We start from the raw sequence: 20350 nt of genomic DNA, 5'->3' as shown, positions 1-20350 counted from the left end.
TTAACCCAGTATGAATCCGCAGTGTGTGTAGTTCTTACAGTCTAAAAGTATGAACTGCAAATTTTTAACCCAGTATGAATATGAAGTGCGTGTAGGTTTTATAGTCTAAAAGTAAAACTTAAAGAATTTTAACCCAGTATGAATCTGCATTCTTACTTCACTTACTACAAACACTGCAGACTCATACTGGATTCAATTTCCATAACTATCATTGCCAGTCTGTAAAAGAAGATTCATACTGGAGTGACATCGAAAACGACAATTATAATTCATACTGGATTAAATTTCCATAATCGTACCTTAACTCGACCACTAAAAGCTACACAAAAAACAAACTACAGATTCATACTGTATTAAAATTCCATAATAATAAAATCTACACAAAACACACTGCATAATCACACTGGATTAAAAGAATAATAATTAGAATTATACCTATACTCAACCTCTAAAACCTGCACATTGCAGATTCATACTGGATTAAAATTACAGAATTATACCTATACTCAACCTCTAAAACCTGCACACTGCAGATTCATACTGGATTAAAATTACAGAATTATACCTATACTCAACCTCTAAAACCTGCACATTGCAGATTCATACTGGATTAAAATGAATTATAAAACTCAACCTCTAGAAACTACACAAAAAAACACTGCAAAGTCATACTGGATTCATCTCAAACTCTAAAAACTACACAAACACACATTGCAGATTCATACTGGATAACCAATCCACTTAAATCAGTATTTCCCCACCACCCTGATCCTGTATGTTTCTAATGACAGTATCACAGCAGGTAAGACTGGGTTCACAAGGTCTTTAACGGGCTAATAGAGGGGGGATTCCAGGCAGCAGCTCCTCACCTGTCGTGCTCTTTGTCCACCAGGTGGTAGCGGGCGCGGAAGGCCACCAGGTGGGCGTAGTAGGCGGGAGCGGGGATGGAGACGGAGCGGGTGCAGCGCACGTAGGTGTGGCACAGCTGGTAGGTGAGCAGCTGGAATTCATCTGCCGTGAAACAGTTGTCGTCCCAAAGCACGTGATAGTGGGAGGGGCGACTCGTGCCCTGAGAAGAAAAGATGGAGAAAGAAGAGAAAGAAGATTAAGATACTGGACTTTAATTCAGGTCCTATTAACTACACAGATGTTTTCTATACAGTGCACTGACCCTCTGGTTTGGTTGCACGTTTTCTAGCTGGAAATACAGACATTATTCTGTGGTTTTATCAGCTAAAAATGACAACACCAAGGTTGGTTATTCACTCTGTTCAAAAACACAACGTCAAATTTGGTGGCACACGTACAGAACAAATCCCAAAGGTGGAAAAAAAAAAAAAAGCTTCCAATAAGTAAGTTTGCAAAAGTCGCCGAGTAGCATCACTCGCAGCTACTCGAATCGGCAGCGATTCGGTTCAGATACATCAGCTCACAGACGCAGCCCTGTGCTGATCAACATCACCATAGGATTAATAAAGGGAAAGAGCACCATCTACTGTACCCACCCAGAGAGAGCAAGACCAACTGTGCTCTCTCAGGGCTCCAGCAGAAGATGGCAAGGTGCATGACCGGGATTTGAACCAGTGATCTCCCGATCATAGTGGCAGCGCTTTAGGCCGCTGATCCATTCAGGGGGCCATCTACTAAGTTACTATTTAAAGAGGTACTTCATAATCGAGTTTTTCACTTTTTAAAAGTAACTATGCCATCATTGGATATGAGCAAGAAGGAAAAAACGAATAAACAGTCCAAAAAAACAAATAAACGCATACAAATAGTACGCCATCAAGAATGTGGGTGAGTGACGTCGATCATGGAAACACAACCAGCCTCCTTATCAGGGTGACCTAAATAGATAAGAACGTCATTCAGTTTGTGACCAAATATTGACCAAGCTCGTTTTAATCGCTGATTTCTGACTGTAAGTGTTTCTCCTGTTGTGGAATAGTTAACAAACAAAACAGACAATGTGGGAGGTATAAAGCACTGAGGGGTCACAGATGGGCATATTAGTTTCAGTGAGCGTGATGTAGAACCAATCACCCACGCAAACACACCCACACACACACACCCACACACACACACCCACACACCCACACACACACACACACACACACACACACACACACACACACACACACACACACACACACACACACACACTTCCTGCGTAAACAACGAGGCAGGGCTTCCTGAAGTCCTCCTACACCTCCACACACACACTCCCACCTCATTCGTGGGAGAAAAAGAGCGTGGACCTCTCAATCAGCGATGGAAATTTTTAATACATTGTAAAATTAATACTGAAGTGATCAAGACTATGAAGGAACACATAAGGAATCATGTAGTAACTTAAAAATGTTAAACAAAGATACACAGAATATTGCGATTTAAATTGTGATTATTTTTAATCCACTGAACCCTAAACCTGTATAAGAGGTTAACATACACCTCTGGAAAATATTAAGAAACCACTTCAGTTTCTGAATCAGTTTCTCTGATTTTGCTATTTATAAGTTTATATTTGAGTAAAATGAACATTGTTGTTTTATTTTATAAACTACAGACAACATTTCTCACAAATTCCAAATAAAAATATTTTAATTTAAAGCCTTTATTAGCAGAAATGAGAAATGCAAAATTTTTATATCTCAAATAATGCAAAAAAAAAATAATAATAAACAAGTTCATATTCATAAAGTTTTAAAAGTTCAGAAATCAATATTTGGTGGAATAACCCTGGTTTTTAATCACAGTTTTTATGCATCCTGTTGCATGTTCCCCTCCACCAGTCTTACACACTGCTTTTAGACAACTTTATGCTTTACACTCCTGGTGCAAAAATTCAAGCAGTTCAGTTTGGTTTGATGGCTTGTGATCATCCATCTTTCTCTTGATTATATTCCAGAGGTTTTCAATTTGGTAAAATCAAAGAAACTCATAATTTTTAAGTGGTCTCAAATTTTTTATAGAGCTGTATCTATAAAATATAACTATAAACATCTTTCCACATAAAATATTTCCAGGGTTCTCAGATTAAATCAGTCAGATTTATTTTTAAATAGTTTCCTAATCAAACCACGATAACAAGCCCTAACTTGCAGTTTCTGAGGCTGGTAACTCTAATTATCTTATCCTGTACAACAGAGGAAACTCTTGCTCTTCATTTCCTGATGAGAGCCAGTTTCATCATTATAACATTTTTTTTTTCTTTACTTAGTTGAGTAGTTCTTGATTCTCATAATCTGGATTAGAACATTATTCAAATATTCACTATTCACTGTATACCTGTAACTCTACCTCTTCACTACTTTACAACTGATGCTCTCAAACACATTAAGCAACAGAAACATATGGAAATACCTGTATTCCAGCATGACTGCAGAGGTAAAAGTCGAACTCGTAAGGGTGTGTGATGTCTGTGTCCACTGTCGTACCAGCAGGAATGTTACCACTGCGGCCCACCTGCACAGGAGAAGAGGGGCACGTCAAGATTCACAGCAAATTGTACCTTATTTTTGTTAGTGAACAAAGACAACACGCGTTTTAAACGAACTCCAAACTTTACTTCTCCGTATTCACACAACCGCCATTACATCGCTCTCCCACAGAACGACCCCCCCACGTGGAACACGCATGCGCATTAACAGTTAACAAACTCCCCCTTTTTTAAAAAAAAAACCTCAAGTGTAATACTGTCCAAAGGAAAAAAAAAAAACTGCCTTAAAAATGTTTTTAGTCCATTAAACGTCTGTCTTGTTCTCTTATTCCTTGAGGTGCCATACACCTTCGCTGAAGGCCTTTAGGAGGAGTAGAGCTGACGTTCCTTTCTTTGTCAAGCAGTCAGCAAGCTGGTCTTTGGTCGCTGACCACATGATGTGTCGAATGACTCCGGACTGTATGAGCTCCTTGATATTGCTAATTTCAAGCCGTAGTCTCTTCTCTGTAACTGGTTTGGTTGACTTTACAGCATCCAGGAGTGAGTGATTGTCAGTTATACATATTATGGGTAAGCCTCTGTGCTTGCAGTCACCTACAGTAAGTTCTGAGTAGAGTGTGGCCAGAAATATTGCATTATCAATGCCATCTGCAAGGGCCAGTGTCTCCCCTGCAAGAGTACTTCTCACCACTCTTCTTATTCTTTTCGACTGCCAGCATATAGGTGAGAATCTTCCATTCTCTCCCATGAGCATGATTAGATGACCACCCTGAGTGCCACCATCAGGAAGGTTGCCCATTGATGAATCACTGAACACGACAAGCTGTAAGGAACTGTCTTTGCCTAGGTGCTGGAATTTCAAGGTCACTTCATCAGATTTGAGTTTCTGGATCAGTTTGTTTACAGAGTGCAGATTTTGAACAGTAGGAGCTTTCATACTGGATGCTAAGATGGATACATCACACATTGCATCTGGCCTTGTTTGTCTTGCTACCCACAATATTTGACCAATTTTTGATCTAAGCATGTCAATTTCTTGATTTGTTAGGGGAGCATCTCGCTCAGCAGCTCTAGCCGGGTTCACTGGAATGGGCTGGAGGTTCTTGATGTACATGCTCTGCTGTACCTGTACTGTGTCATTAAGAGAGGAGAACTCCATTCCAATATAGCTGAAGGTGTTGTGTTCTTCCCGTCCAACTTGAAAAGCTGCTTTTAACTGTGGTATGATTTTTGTGGCGAATCTTTCAGAACCTCCCCAGATAAAATCATCCACATGACAGCCGAGTACTCCCATGACGTTGGAGGAGTCATCTAACCAGTAGAAGACTGCTGGATCAACTTGCGACATGACTGCTCCTAAATTATGCATTGTGTCCTTCACTTTATTATACCAATAAAGAGAGGCATCTGCTAGTCCATAGACACATTTTTTCAGTCTCCATAGAACGCCTTGGCTCTGAGCCTCTGGTGGTGGGCGTATGTAGATGTTTCGAGCCAATTCTTTGCCTTGCAAAAAAGCTGCTTTTATATCCATAGAATTTAATTGCCATTTCTTTTGACATATGACAGCCATGATCATTCTTAATGACTCTGAAGCACATGTTGGGGAATCTTTTGGGAGTTCTTGAATATGCATTTCCTCAAAACCTCTGGCGACTAGTCTAGCTTTAGGTGCGACACCATCAGTGGTTTCCTTCAGTGTACACACCCACCTTGTGGTGATGCATTTCTGTCCTTCATCTTTCACTTCCTCAAAGACATCATTCTTCTTCCAATTGCATAACTCTGCTTGTTTTGCAGCATCAAAAATATCGTCATCAACCATCAGAGTCTCCTCTGTACTGCTTTCCTCACATAAGACAGTGTGCTCTGCTGGTACAGTTTGAACATTGTCCATTTCACCCAGATTTACTGAGCCTGTGGAACCAGCAAGGTCCCCAGATCCACTGAACTGTACATTGTACCAATTTCTGTGTTTTCCAGTGGCCTTCCCTGCACGACTTAGAATGGTTCCTGTTAATGTTTGTCCACTTTCTCTATCTGTATATGTCACTGTTTGTCCAGCTTTTAGTCGCAATTCTCCATGTTTTGTGAATGTTTCAGTGTTTACTGTGTCAGCATTTGGTCTGTTTTCATGAGCAAGTGGAGCGGCTACAGCATGATTTTCTGATTCAGGCAAGTCATGTGTATTGGTCTCTTCCCCACTATCAGTCTCATCATCTTCGTGGTTAAGTTCAGAATCCGGCAACGTTTGTTTGTCAGTCACCTCTTGCTGAATGTCCATATCTTCTAGCACTGTATGTTGGGTATCAGTCTTTCTCAGTCTTGTATGATGCACACGAACATATGTGCCCCCGTGCCTTACAAAGACTACCACACCATCTTGGCCGATGACCACCCCTGGACCTTTCCACTGTGGGCAGTCAGCTCGTTTGTAGTATACTTTGTCCCCAGTTTCGTATCGATCATCATTGGCTCGCAGTTGTTTGCGAAGGGCTCGTTTGATTCTTTCAGAGCACTCCGCTTCTGTGAATGCTCGGCGTGCCGCATGCAAAGTTGTAATATGCTGAGCCATCCAGGCATTCATCGTAGGGCTTTCAAGTGCTGGTGGCTTATCAGTTAAAACTGATGGCATGTTGGGATTTTGTCCAAACACCAGTTGGTATGGACTGTAGCCATGCACATTGTGTAATGAGTTCTTTGCCATCAAGGCCCAATCTAGAGCCACTGACCAGCTGCATTCATTTTCCTTTTTCACTTTCAACAGTATGTCGGTCAGGGTGTGATTATGTCTTTCCAAGAGGCCATTGCTCCATGGGCTATATGCTGCAGTGGTTTTTAGCTCAATGTTAAATTTTTCAGCCATATCTCTCATGTCTTCATTGTTAAATTCACCACCGTTGTCGCTAAACAGTCTATATGGGGGTCCATGCACGCTTATCCAACAGTGGATGAGATGCTTCACGATGTCTTTAGGTTTCTTGTTTGTCACAATACTCCCTGCACTGAAACGTGTGAAGTGATCAATGACATGGAGATACCATACCCCTGGTTCCAACTCATGCAAGTCCACAGCCACTGTCTCATTGTAGGTTGAGGCCATGGGTAAGCCCACTGCAGGCTTTGGCTTTGACTTGCTGTATCGTATGCATGTGTCACATTTGCTTACAATGTTTTTGAGAATTGTAAGGCAGTCATCATCATGGTTGCCTGCGCAGTCCAGCAATTTTTTTTAGCTTTTCTACGGATGCATGTCCAAATTGTCTGTGTAGTTTTAACAGAACTTTCTGTTTTTCTTGTCTTGTCATATTTTCAGTTACAGTCAGAACTTCTTCGTTACTCTGGATATCATTCTCTGCTGAATTATCGTTTGCTTTTATGTTAACACAATAGTGACCTGAGGAGGTCAGCTCAAGTTTCACTGGCTGCCTGAACATTGTGGCTTTATCATTCTCAATGTCCAGGACAGCACCTGCTCTTTTTAGTGATGTTTTGCTCAAAAGCAAGGGAATGTCGACTGGCACAACTTCTGTTTCTATATAGCATTTAGTCTGACCGATCACAGCTGGAATTGTCACACGTTTTGTGGAATGAACAAGTCTACCATCTCCAAATCGGAACGCTTTGGCACTGGTTTGGGTCTCCAGCTCGCTCTGCTTCAGTCCATTAACATAGTTGTCAAACCATTTTTCTCCACAAACTGTTCTGGTGCAGGCAGTGTCAATTACAGCTGATCCTAAAGCCTCTACCATGAATATCTCTGCTTCAGACAATGTTTCTTTTGAGAACAAAGTTATGTGACACTCATCAATATCTTCTGTGTGGCTCTCAACACTTTCTGTTAATCTTGCCTGTTCAGTTTTGTGAGGACAGTCCTTTGCCCAGTGGTAAGTACTCTGACAGATAGCACAACGGGATCTTCTTCCATATTTGTCTAATGGGTTTGACCCAGGTGGCACAGGAGTTTGACTTTGAGAGCTTGACTTGTCCTTTTTTCCAGTAAATCTTGTGAAGTACGCACAGTCAGGATCAACTGATGCACTAGCACCAGCTGGTGGTGAATTATCGCCAAATATCCTTTTCAAGGCTGATTTCATGCTACTGAATGTTACATCAGAGCAAGCGGTAAGCGCTAATTGTTTGTCTTTAACTGTAAGTCCAGCAGTATCAAGTAATTTAAATGCGAGAACAGCATCGGGTAGTTTCATTTTCAACTTACTCATTTTGTTGTATACCCGTTCGAATTCAACAATGTAATCCATCATGGTAACGTTGCTATCTCTTCTGATGTTGTCGAACTCCGTATAAGCATCGTACTGACGGTCTTTCTCCTCTTTCAAGTACACCGTGTCCAATTTCTGCAAAAGCGTTGTTAATCCATTGTCTTTGTTCAAATCCTCCGCGGATATTTCCAGTGCTATAGTCCTCGCTTTTCCAGTTAGAGACAGGGTTACTGCTAGCGCCTGTTTCCTCTGGTCCAGCTCAGTAACTAGCTTCCAGATCTTGATTTCATTCTTCCAACTTTCATAATCCGACTTGTTTTCATCAAACGGAGGCGGCACTTTGTAGCTGTGTGCCGCCATCCTCTGCTACCAATGTTAGTGAACAAAGACAACACGCGTTTTAAACGAACTCCAAACTTTACTTCTCCGTATTCACACAACCGCCATTACATCGCTCTCCCACAGAACGACCCCCCCACGTGGAACACGCATGCGCATTAACAGTTAACAATTTTATAGCAGCTATGAAATCATGTTGATGCTACAGGAACTGAACATAAGTTCAGTTTGTGTGTTCTTGTGAGTTTCCTCCAGGGACTCCGGTTTCCTCCCACAGTCCATACTCTAAATATGGCTTACAGCCAACGAAGGCCAAAAATCAGTGTCTCAGAAAATTAGAATATTATATAACTAAGACCAATTGGTACTTTTGGCAGTGTGGGCAGTGTGCCAAGTCCTGCTGGAAAACAAAATCTGCATGTCCACAAAAGTTGTCAGCAGAGGGAAGCATGAAGTGCTGTAAGATTTTGTGGGAAAACAAAACTGCACTGACTTTAGACTTGATAATAAAACACAGTGGATCAACACCAGCAGATGACAGACATGACTCTCCAAACCATCACTGATCATCAGTAAATTTTACATCTGATTTGTAAATCAAGGGATCTGAGTCTGGAGGAAGAGTGGAGAGACATACAGTCCAAACTGCTCGAGGTCTAGTGTGAAGTTTCCACCAATCAGTGATGGTTTGGTTTGCATTGGATTTCATTTTCCAGCAGGATTTGACACCAATTGGTCTTATATAATATTCTAACTTGTGAGACACAGATGTTTGTAATACATCTAAATAATATAAGAGTTCCACATTTTCAACTTAATTACTGAAATAAAGTTACTTTTCACTTATATTCCAATTTTTTGAGCTCTACTAAGTGTAACTTCATCCACTCTTTCATTTATGTTAGTATAAGATGCTGGTGCTCTAATGTGTCTGAGAAATTCCTCCATAAAAACAAAGTTGTAAGTCTGTGTTCTGCAGTTGTCCTCACTGGAAGAAAAAGCTGCCACCACTAATGCTTCTTAAGTGGCTCTTAAAAAGTGTCTTTCACTCGATCTCTCAGTGCAGCGTGGCTGAATAATTACAGGCTAGGCTAAAGAACGCACTCTTGTGTAAACGAGCGTAATTAAGCATGAGGCTGAAGGAGCTCAGCGAGGAGGAAGAGGATGCATGATGCCCCCAACAACTTCTTCCCATTCATTTCATTCTCAAACTGCAGATCCAGCCACCGAAGCAAGTGGGCATTACTGTGATCTGTTCTGATTAGGAATCTGATTTTCCTATTTTTGCCATCTGCCAGGTCCAGTCAATAACCGAAAATGGTACAAAATCTTTCAGTACTGTACTGTATTTTTCGCACTATAAGGTGCACTTTAAATCCTTTAATTTACCAACAAATTGACAGTACAACTTTTGTATGAATTCTACCAGTCAGGTATTAAGGAGCAGTAAAGCCACTCCACTGAAGTACAGAGTTATACAGGATTTTTTAGTTTAGTTCTCAAGCACCGAGACCCTGGCAAGCACTGCTGGAGCAGCATTAGCATTACTTACAATCTGCGCTCAGTACTAGCTCTTTCGTCGTTTAGAGGTGAGTATTATCGGCCTGTAGTCTGCTGCTAACCCCAGCTAGCACTGCTGGAGCAGCATTAGCATTAGCCACTAACTGTGCTAAGTTCTAGCTCTTTTACTGTTCAAAGGTGAGTATATTGGACTGTAGCCTGCTGCTAACTCTGGCTAGCACTGCTGGAGCAGCATTAGCATTATCCACTATTCGTGCTAAGCGCTAGCTCTTTCGCCATTCAGAGGTGAGTATATTGGACTGTAGCCTGCTACTAACCCCGGCTTGCCTTGCTGGAGCAGTATAAGCATTAGTCACTAACCTCGGTAAGCGCTAGCTCTTTCACTTTTCAGAGGAGAGTATTATTGGCCTGTAGCCTGCTTCTAACCCTGGCTAGCACTGCTGGAGCAGCGTTAGCATTTCGCGGTTCAGAGGTGAGTATTATCAGCCTGTAACCTGCTGCAACCCCAGCTAGCACTGCTGGAGCAGCATTAGCATTTTGCCGCTCAGGGGCTAGTTTATCGGACTGGGATGAACCACAAGCTCCAAGCCTATTTTTACCATTTTCCGCCTGAAATTACATACTCACATTTAAAGGCTTATCACTCCAATATTAAATTACTTAGAGTCAATTCTATGAATTAATATTACTTAGAAGCCTTTACACAATTCATTTAAGGCATTTTAATTATTCAATTGAACATGTAATGGCCAAAATATGGTAAAAACCAGGGAAAATTTTAGGCGCTTTTCAGATTTAAATGAACTATTTATATGGAACAAGGGTTTTGACAGCTCTATATTTTGCTATAATGTGTTTACAATCATCATATAAAATTTTAAACTGCTACCTATTACTGTTTAGGAATTATAGTGATTTGAACCAGTAATGGTCTTTTCTTTCTCCAAAGGACTGGAAACTTTATGAGAATAAAAACTACCACTTTTATAACTCATTTTGCAGTAAACTCTGGGTTTTTGTGTGGTCTACTCATATACAAACAGAAATCCGCACTGTCTCTTTAAGAGCGGTTGTTCTGCAGAGTGGAAAGTCTATTAGACTCAGGGTCTGTGGCCAAGCATCTTCCTCTCTTTGCCTTTCAGCTGGCCGAGCTCGCCACCTGATTGGCTGTCAGACCTCATTTGCATACAGTCATGTCCAGTAGGCTCCGCCCTGTCTGGCTGTGGGCCAGATTTGGCGTAGCGTCGAATAAAATGCTTTTAATTAGGAATTAAAGTTTAGATTCTGTCTCACATTATTCCTAGCGCGGGGGGGGGGGGGGGGATATAACTGTGGATTATAGGAGACTGGATTGATGGATTTTCTTGACTCTGGACTCGTTTTGAAGGTAAGAGAGTGGGGGACGCGCTGGTGGGTGTTGGGGGGGTGGGGTGGGGGGAGTGACTTTAGGTAAGTACAGGAGAAAACATGAGCATTTTTCAACTCTGAACACGCGCTGCAACGCGCTCTTTCAGCTCTAATTCAGGGACCGTACATCCTACAGTAAAACGGAGCACAGTTTCGGAATCCGGAGAGCCGGACGGTTCGAATGGTGTATAACATGTCCGCATTCGATCAAATATGGACTTACGATAAACGGAAATATGAAAATTATGATTTAATATTTTTATAACCAAGGCATATTTCGCCCTAAATGTTTATTTTCTGAAAGGAGATACAGGTAAATAGGCTAGACAACTGAAAAGCAGAGATTCTAAGCTTTAAAATGGTATATTGGGTGTCTATATTAAACCTATAACTATTCATAAACACAGCTAGATATTAAATATCATATTTTTCGTGTTAAGAGGTTAATATCGCTCTGGCTTACCGGAACATTTAGGGTTCTTCATTGTAGCACTTTCAGGCGGCTAGCACTAGCCATTAGCTGCTAATGATAACATTGCTGCACCCAGCTATAGCGGAAATCTGGAAATCTAAGCTTTCTTGTAAATAAACGAATACGCTTTACTCACCCAAATAAACAGTTTTCAGGAGGAAACCTAACATTTTTTTTAACTTAGCTTAGCTTAATTAGAAGGAAAACATGGCAACACCCCTGTTCCTTACTAGTGTCACTTAAAATGCACCTTATAATCCGGTGCGACTTATGTTTGAAAATAGACCAGAAAAAAAATTTCTGTTTATTGAAATTGATCTAGATCAAATTTATTGATCTAAAAAAAAATATGAATAGAATTTAAACAATTTATATTTCAATTCCAATGTCTACTGAATATTTTTATTACTTAAAACTTCATTGGATGCCAGTGTTTCAGAGTGCGCTCGTGTCTATGTTACCCTCTGGCACTTTCACACTCATTTCAGTTAGGCTGTAAAAGCCAGTTCTGCCTGAGTCGTTAGCCGCACTCCAATAATCTGTTCACATTCTATGTGCTACATAAATCTATCAGAAATAATGACCTCTCTCAGAGAGTGGAGGAGAGTGGCCTGGAGTGGAGGGGCAGCAATTTACGCTTCCTGCACAAAGTGATCTGTAACTGCCCCACTCCCACTTTGGGTTTTCCATTTCCCCTTCCCACTCAAATTGTTCTGTAATCAGTCCACTTCCACTCCCACTCCGGGTTTTCTATTTCACACTTACTCACACACATCAGAGAGACAACCCACTGAACGTCCACGGCATGTTCTTAATTTATACAGACGACACCTTTGTATTTACAGCAACATACATCACTGTAGATTAGAAAAGCCCCAATATTTCCAGTGACCTCAAACGGGGCTTTTATTTGAAGCTGAAAGAGTCTGAATGGATGAGAGCAGTAGTAAATGCAACAGATGGAGACTCCCCACCTTATACACAGGGGTTGGACAATGAAACAGAAACACCTGTCATTTTAGTGTGGGAGGTTTCATGGCTAAATTGGAGCAGCCTGGTGGTCAATCTTCATTAATTGCACATTGCACCAGTAAGAGCAGAGTGTGAAGGTTCAATTAGCAGAGTAAGAGCACAGTTTTACTCAAAATATTGCAATACACACAACATTATGGGAGACATACCAGAGTTCAAAAGAGGACAAATTGTTGGTGCACGTCTTGCTGGCGCATCTGTGACCAAGACAGCAAGTCTTTGTGATGTATCAAGAGCCACGGTATCCAGGGTAATGTCAGCATACCACCAAGAAGAACCAACCACATCCAACAGGATTAACTGTGGACGCTGTAAGAGGAAGCTGTCTGAAAGGGATGATTGGGTGATAACCTGGATTGTATCCAAAAACATAAAACCACGGCGGATCAAATCACGGCAGAATTCAATGTGCACCTCAACTCTCCTGGTGGAAACTCTCCTGTTTCCACCAGAACTGTCCGTCACCACAATAAATTATTGTGGTCTAAATCCAGGTGTTTCAGTTTCATTGTCCAACCCCTGTACCTAATTAAACCTACCTGGCCACCTCAGTATCAGAGGCAGGTGTGTTATATTACAGCTAAACGTTTAAAGGAGGAAGGCCTGCAGGTGGAACAGTTGGCCAGAGGCTGTGGAAAACTGAGAGGTAAGTAGTTGTGTGTGTGTGTGTAGGTGGGTGCGTGTGTATAGGAAAGCTTACTCTCTCGTTGCGGTCGGCGCAGAAGAGGCGGGTGTGGTGGCGTTTCTGCACCACGATGTAGGTGATGCCGGGCTGATACTCCTTCTCCAGGCTGATGCATGCCTCCCGGATAGCCAACAGCTCGTAATACAGCACCTGCACCAGCAAAACAGGGGTTTAATTAAGTACAAACAATACTTATATAAATAACTAACCTAGAAACACAATAAAATATATGCAGAATAGCTTTGCAGCAGCTAATGATAGGACAATGTTTGCAAATGTATGCACCCAATTAAATCTCTTACAATTTGGACAAAAAAAAAAACAACTGAATTTTAAGCCACTTATAAAATGACTATCTAACAGCATAATAATGAAACTTTTAAAGAGAAATTAACTTTGAACTACCGTAAATTACTGATTCAAGACAGATCTTTGTTTAGTCCAATTCTATGCACTATTTTAAGGTGAATAACCATGTGTCCTTGACGAATCAAAGAACTGGAAATTTTCCAAATTATTTTCTTTTATAAGATTTTATTTCTAATGTTCTCGGTTCTGATACATCAGCTCACAGACGCCTTGTGCTGATCGACATCACCCTAGGAGTGATGAGGGGAAAGAGCACCATCTACTGTACCCACCCAGAGAGAGCAAGGCCAATTGTGTCCCTAAACGCCCCGGCAGCTGATGGCAAGCTGCATGACCGGGATTCAAACCAGAGATCTCCTGATCATAGTGGCTTTAGATTGCTAGACCACTCAGAGCCTCTCCAGATTATTTTCTACCAGGTATCTTTTGGAATTAGTTAGTCTAGATGCTTCTCCCATTTACACCTAAAAAATATTATTTTATTCCATATTCTCCCCAATTTTTAAAGGCCAATTTCCCAATGCACTCTTTAGGACTCTGGCATTACTAGTAATGCCCCCAACATTAGGAAGGTAAAGACTAGCACATGCCTTCTATGATACTTGTGAAGTCAGACTCTGTTACAACATTAAACACCACTGGGTAGACAGCAATAAGCAAAATAACTGACGACCGTTTTGAAAAAGCAATACAAAAAATGTATAAAGTAAATGTAATATAAATGTAATATAAAATGAAATTAGTTGTTTGTTGTTCAGTTGTTTCGCTCAAAAGCAATTTCAAAGGCTCTCTTAACAAACACATGAAATTCCCCAACACAAGGGAAAAATACACAGCCTTTACAAACCTGTCTGAACTGGCCCTCGGACACCCCGTCCCTGTAGAAGATGATCCTGGTGGGTTTGTAGCGGGTGGATTTGTAGAACTGGATGAGGAGCTCCCGCACCATGGAGGCCAAATCCTGAATCACCTCCTGCCGGGGTCTCTGCACCCGCACCGTGGCACAGTACCGACTGGGGTGGGCATCCATACTGCCTACCACCTGCAGAGACACAAAGAAAAAGCACAGAGAAAGAGAGACTTAGAAATGAACAGCGGTCAAGCATAACATTATGACCATCTCTTTGTTTCTACACACAAAAAAATTTACTGTATTTTTCGCACTATAAGGAGCACTTAAAATCCTTTAATTTACCCAAAAATTTATTAGTGCCTCTTATAATCCGGTGCTCCTTATGTATGAATTCTACCAGTCAGGTATTAAGTACCAGTAAAGTCACTCTTCTGAGTTATTAAATAGTTTCAGTGAAGTTTTTTCAGTACCGAGACTGGGGCAGTATTAGCATTAGCCTGCTAACTGCGCTAATCGCTAGCTCTTTCGCCATTCAGAGAGGAGTATTATCCGCCTGTAGCCTGCTGCTAACCCTGACTAGCACTGTTGGAGCAGCGTTAGCATTAGCCACTAACTGTGCTAAGTTCTAGCTCTTTCAATGTTCAGAGGTGAGTATTATTGGACTGTAGCCTGCTGCTAACCCCAGCTAGCACTGTTGGAGTAGCATTAGCATTAGCCACTAACTGTCCTAAGCACTAGCTCTTTCGATGTTCAAAGATGAGTTTTTCTGTCCTGTAGACTGCTGCTAACCATGGCTATCTCTGCTGGAGCACTTTTAGCATTAGCCACTAACCACGCTAAGTGCTAATTCTTCTTCGTTCAGAGGTGAGTACATTGGCCTGTAGTCTTAATGTTTACAGTGTTACGTGGGATGAAACTCGGTGCAGCACTGTCGGGTGGCATTAGCAGACTACTAGCGGTTATCCACTAATGCTGCTGCACCCAGCCTTAGTGGAAATCTGGAAATCTAAGCTCACTGTCAATAAAAATAAGCGTTTTACTCACCCAAATAAAGAGTTTTTAGGAGAATAATCTGTGCAGATTAACATCCAGCACTCGTTTCACTTGAATGTTTTTTTTTTTTTTTTAGAATTACAGTTTTGTTTACTTAGCTTATCTTTACAGGTTTCGCGATCCAGCAGCAAGATCTGCTGAATTAGATGAAAAACATGGCAACGCCCCTGTTCCTTACTAGTGTTGCATAACGTGCCTTATAATATAGTGTGCCTTATAGTGTGAAGAATACTGTACAAATTCGAAAAGAGAAAGAGGGAGCCAAACTGACCGCAGCGATTGAGGGCTTCTTTCCATCTCCTGCAGGGGGGTGCGTAACGTCGGCCCCCAGGAAGATCACCGGCTGCTGGAACACTGACGGCCTGAAGGAGAACACACACGTTAAATGATTAATAATGAGTCACACACTCTTTACTCTATTTAATTTGGTATATCAAACACACACACTTTGGATAAGGACTCACCGTTGATGGGGTACCAGGATGTTGTTGATGCCACCAAGTTTGACGTTGATTTTGAGGCAGAGGTTGGAGAGCGTCTGTGGAGACGTTTTCACCACGTTCTTCACCTGAACACACTGAGTGGCCATGCCCAGAAGAGTGTCTCCAACACGCTTCACCTCCGCTGCACCAGAAAGAAAAAAAAAAAAGAAAAAAAGAGAGAGATCGTTAAGTAGACCACAATATTTATCTTGATTCACTAAAGCCACTAAACTCTAAACCAGGGGTCGGCAATTAGTTTTGGCGCAAGACAGATATTTTCCAAGCCATTACATGGCATTCTCTTTTGTAAAATTAAGTGTAATGGGATGGAGTGCTACAGACTAGTAGCTCTCAAGCCCAGAGGGTTGTTGAACCCAATTGCAGAACAGTTGATCTCTAAGCAGGTAAACCCAAGAAGAAAGGGAAAAATAAATAAATAAACACGCCGCTCCTCATGCGGGATCAAACCCGTGTCGTCAGGTCGCGGCCCAATACACTACTGCTGCCCCCACTAGTGAATTGGCATAAAGTCGGGAAAAAAACGCCCTTATAAGGAGATAGGGAGCCCAAGAACAAGCAGAAAAACGAGAACGGGCGGAAACTAAAGTCACGCCGAGCGCGACAGAGAGAGAGAAAGGAGAGCAAGGTAAACAAAAGCTCACCAGAGAAGCTTTTTATTTCTTTTAATTTAATTAACATTATCGTTCAACAACTTCACGGGCCAGATGTTTTTGCCTATTGCCGACCACTGACCTTAAACATATGTTTTCGTTAATAGCTGAAATGTGTTCATTTGCAGTAACAAAACATACCAGTCCTGCTTAAAATCTTTATAAACATCTCCTAACCTTTTATTGTGGTAATTAATTTATTTCTGCCTCTGCAGCGCCCCCCCTGATTCAACTGTGCTATAGGCATTAATGATGTGTACTTTGTTACGAAAACACATCACAATATGCAGATCAATCAATCAATAATACCGTCCCCCTCCTGAGGGGCAGATAAAATATTGATGTCTGGGTCTACTTTGCTTTAAACTAACTCAAATAATACAAAATCTATAGTACAGGCCAAAAGTTTGGACACACCTTCTCATTCAATGTGTTTCCTTTATTTTCATGACTCTTTACATTGTAGATTTTATACTTAATAAAAAATTAGCTGGCCTCCACAGTCACCGGACCTGAACCCAATCCAGATGGTTTGGGGTGAGCTGGAGCACAGAGTGAAGAAGGCAAAGGGGCAACAAGTGCTAATAAACACCTCTGGGAACTCCTTCCTTCAAGACTGTTGGAAAACTTTTCATTTCAGGTGGCCACCTCTTGAAGCTCATTGAGAGAATGATGCCAAGAGTGTGCAAAGCAGTAATCAGAGCAAAGGGGGGGCTATTTTAAAGATTTTTTTTTTTTTTTAGTTATTTCACCTTTTTTTGTTAAGTACATAAAACTCCATGTGCTTATTCATAGTTTTGATGCCTTCAGTGAGAATCTACAAAGGCACTGAATGAGAAGGTGTGTCCAAACTTTTGGTCTGCACTGTAAGCACAACGTAAGCAGACGTTAGGCTTGTAAACGTACCATATACGGGTGTTTTTCCGGGCAGGATGACGATGATGAGCTGCAGACCCGCGTAGGTGTTCTTCAGGTGTCTGAACATGGGCTCCACGCTGTCCGCTCCCTGTGCGTACTTACAGAAACACGGCTGCCCCTGAATAGGCATCCCAGCATCCTTAGAGATCTTACGCAGCTGATCTGTGAACCCCCTGAAAAAGAGATTCAGAGATTTGCATTTAAAATGTGTTTTATAAAAATCCTTAATCAGTATCAAGTCATTATATGGCCTAGAGTCAGATCAGAGCTGTAAAATGGACCAATTTTACCATTTTAACCCCCAAAACTGTTACAGAACAATCTTTTCTTGTTTAATCTGGTGTGATCCCTCTGTTGATAAATTTTAGCTCATTCCTTCTTACAGAACATTCTCAACTCTGGGATGTTTGTGGGTTACCTCACATTAACTGCTCACTTCAGGCCCTTCCACAACATATCCATTGGATTAGGGTCGGGACTTTGACTTGGCCCCATTCCAAAATATTCACTTCATTCTTTTTGAACCATTCTTTGGTAGAACCACTTGTCTGCTTAGGGTCATTGTCTTGTTGCATGACCCATCTTCCTGTGAGTTTCAGCTTATTGACAGATGCCCTGAGATTTTCCTGTAGGATTCTCTGATTCAATTGTGAAGTCATTGTTCTGATGAATTGTGACCTTGCCGACTATTACACACATTACTCTTGTAAGAGGGTAAAAATGGTCATTTTTGGTCACAAAAAAAGGTCAAAAATGGTCACAAAATTTGACCAAGTATAATATTTGTGTCAAATATGTTTACTTGCGTTGAAACTGGGTGAAAATCTGAATGATGTTTGTGCAAAAATACCTTTTTTTAAACAATATTAACTAAATTTAACTAAAACCAAAAGTGGTTTATAGAACAGAAAATGTCTCTTTTGCGTCAAAATCCTAAAGAATGCTTTGTGTTTAAGTGACGTATTTATAATTAAAGTACTCAGTACTGTACAGTAAAGGAGTAAAGCTGAGATCAGAGGAGGATTGTCGCGTTCCTGGCAGCGTCGGCAGAGCTGGCACGTGAGCGCAGTCACAGGAGCTAAAAACAGGCGCTGACGTTTAGAGCCTTACTCTCACCGGGAACAGCTTAGAAACCGCTGACATTCGCCAGGGCAACACGGCACGGCAGCCTCGCCGAGTTCTCCGCGAGTTCTCCACCGTCACGCCGGGCTGAGCCACGCGAGCAGCGGAACCAAGCCAGCAGCCATCTCAGGCTTTAATATACCCTGTTTACAGAGGCTGACAGCTCGTAGATACGACCTGCTAACACGCTATTATAAACTGCCAGCTCCTTAAAAGGCTGGTATAGCCTCCTTTATCCACACTGAGCTCACAGTGCCCGTTACACATATCATGTACACATCTGACTGAATCAAATGCCTCAAACTCTTGACTGGTACTGCATGTGAACAAAAACATATTTTTCATGCTATAAGGTGCTCTTAAAGGAGAAGTCCAGTGTAAAATGGCTAAATACTGTATTTTTCGCACTATAAGACACATCAGATTATAAGGCACACTATGTGATTCTAGTAAGGAACAGGGCTGTTGCCATGGGAGGTAAACTAAGTGTGACTTACCAGAACACTCAGGGTCCCTCAGCGTAAGGCCATCAGGCGGAATTAATTATTGCTAGATGTTAGCCGCTAATGCTAATGCTGCTGCACCCAGCACCCATTACAGAGGAATTCTGTAATCTAAGCTTAGTGTAAATAAATGAAAGCGCTTTACTCACCCAAATAAACAGTTTTAAATAGAGAAATCTGTAGATTAAGATCCATCTCTCCTTTGACTTTAAATTACAGTTTTGTTTACTTAGTTTACCCCGCCCCCATGGCAACCGCCCTGTTCCTTACTAGTGTCGCAATGTGTGTCTTATAATCCGATGTGCCTTATAGTGTAAAAAATAATGTTTGTAGCCATATACTTTCCATTCTAGAGACTGGATTTCTTTAACTAATAAAAAGCCTTACTTGAGTATCTCCTCGCGACACTGTCTCTGAGTGGCGAAGCAGGCGATAGCCCACATTTTGATCTCCACACCCGTGTGGAACTGCTTCCCCCTCATGTCCCACACTCCGTGACTGGGAGTAGCCACGGTGCGGTTCTGCAAATAAAAGTGCGGGGTTGATCTGCTGTACTTGGACACTTGAAACACACACACAGATATACATAAACACACATCAAACAAACACTGCAAACATTTAAAAATGTTACTGAAACAGTAGAAAATCTTAAAATGTCATACAGTTACAGTCAGAACCAAAATCTACTGAATATGAATAATTCATAACCACTGAAAAAATGATAAACATACATTTCATATAGACAAAAAAATGCAAAAAGGCAAAATTAACATTTAAAGTATGGGTTATGTTATGACTATACAATATATACACCATATATACAAATGTAAAACACACACACATATACATAAACAGTCTGGTGAAAAAATAGGACAGCCCATCAAATACTTTCAGTTTTCTTAAACATATTTAAACATATGGACATTTGATCTTCATCTGAACAATACTGAGAAATGGAGCCAATATAGCTAAAAACAGGCAACTGAAGAAATGTACACTACACTGTGTTGGTGTGCGGTTTGGGACACAGCCTCTGTTTTCAGAAGGGGCGACATCAGTGACAAACCAGCCTTTATGGAATGTTCTTAAATGGCCAAGCAAAACCCATACTGTGAGCTGAATTAAAACTGGCTGTGCAGCAAGAAACCCTGCAAAAATCGCACAGCTGAAAGAATCCTGCATGGAGGAGTGGGAAAAAATTCTCATAAACAGCAGAAGACGATAGTAATGTAGCCTGGCAGAGCCAGTGTGTGATGATATA

General features: G+C 41.3%; 1 protein-coding gene across 2 annotated transcripts in view; it reads right to left on the bottom strand.

Annotated features, from left to right (window-relative positions):
- LOC103042221 (protein argonaute-3) overlaps positions 1-20350 on the bottom strand; it is an 81887-nt gene that overhangs the window by 1847 nt on the left and 59690 nt on the right. For both annotated transcript variants that reach the window (XM_049467558.1, XM_049467559.1), the window contains exons 11-18: positions 19477-19610; positions 17453-17637; positions 15858-16017; positions 15665-15755; positions 14335-14529; positions 13134-13268; positions 3364-3465; positions 870-1069 (exon numbers count right to left, since the gene is read on the bottom strand). In XM_049467558.1, the coding sequence (XP_049323515.1) occupies positions 870-1069; positions 3364-3465; positions 13134-13268; positions 14335-14529; positions 15665-15755; positions 15858-16017; positions 17453-17637; positions 19477-19610 (1202 nt within the window). The remainder of the gene's footprint in view (positions 1-869; positions 1070-3363; positions 3466-13133; positions 13269-14334; positions 14530-15664; positions 15756-15857; positions 16018-17452; positions 17638-19476; positions 19611-20350) is intronic.

Source organism: Astyanax mexicanus, chromosome 1 (genome assembly GCF_023375975.1).
Source record: "Astyanax mexicanus isolate ESR-SI-001 chromosome 1, AstMex3_surface, whole genome shotgun sequence".
NCBI classification, from domain to species: Eukaryota; Metazoa; Chordata; class Actinopteri; order Characiformes; family Acestrorhamphidae; genus Astyanax; species Astyanax mexicanus.
The sequence above is the reverse complement of the archived record's forward strand: the minus strand, read 5'-3'. Positions and strand labels throughout refer to the sequence as shown.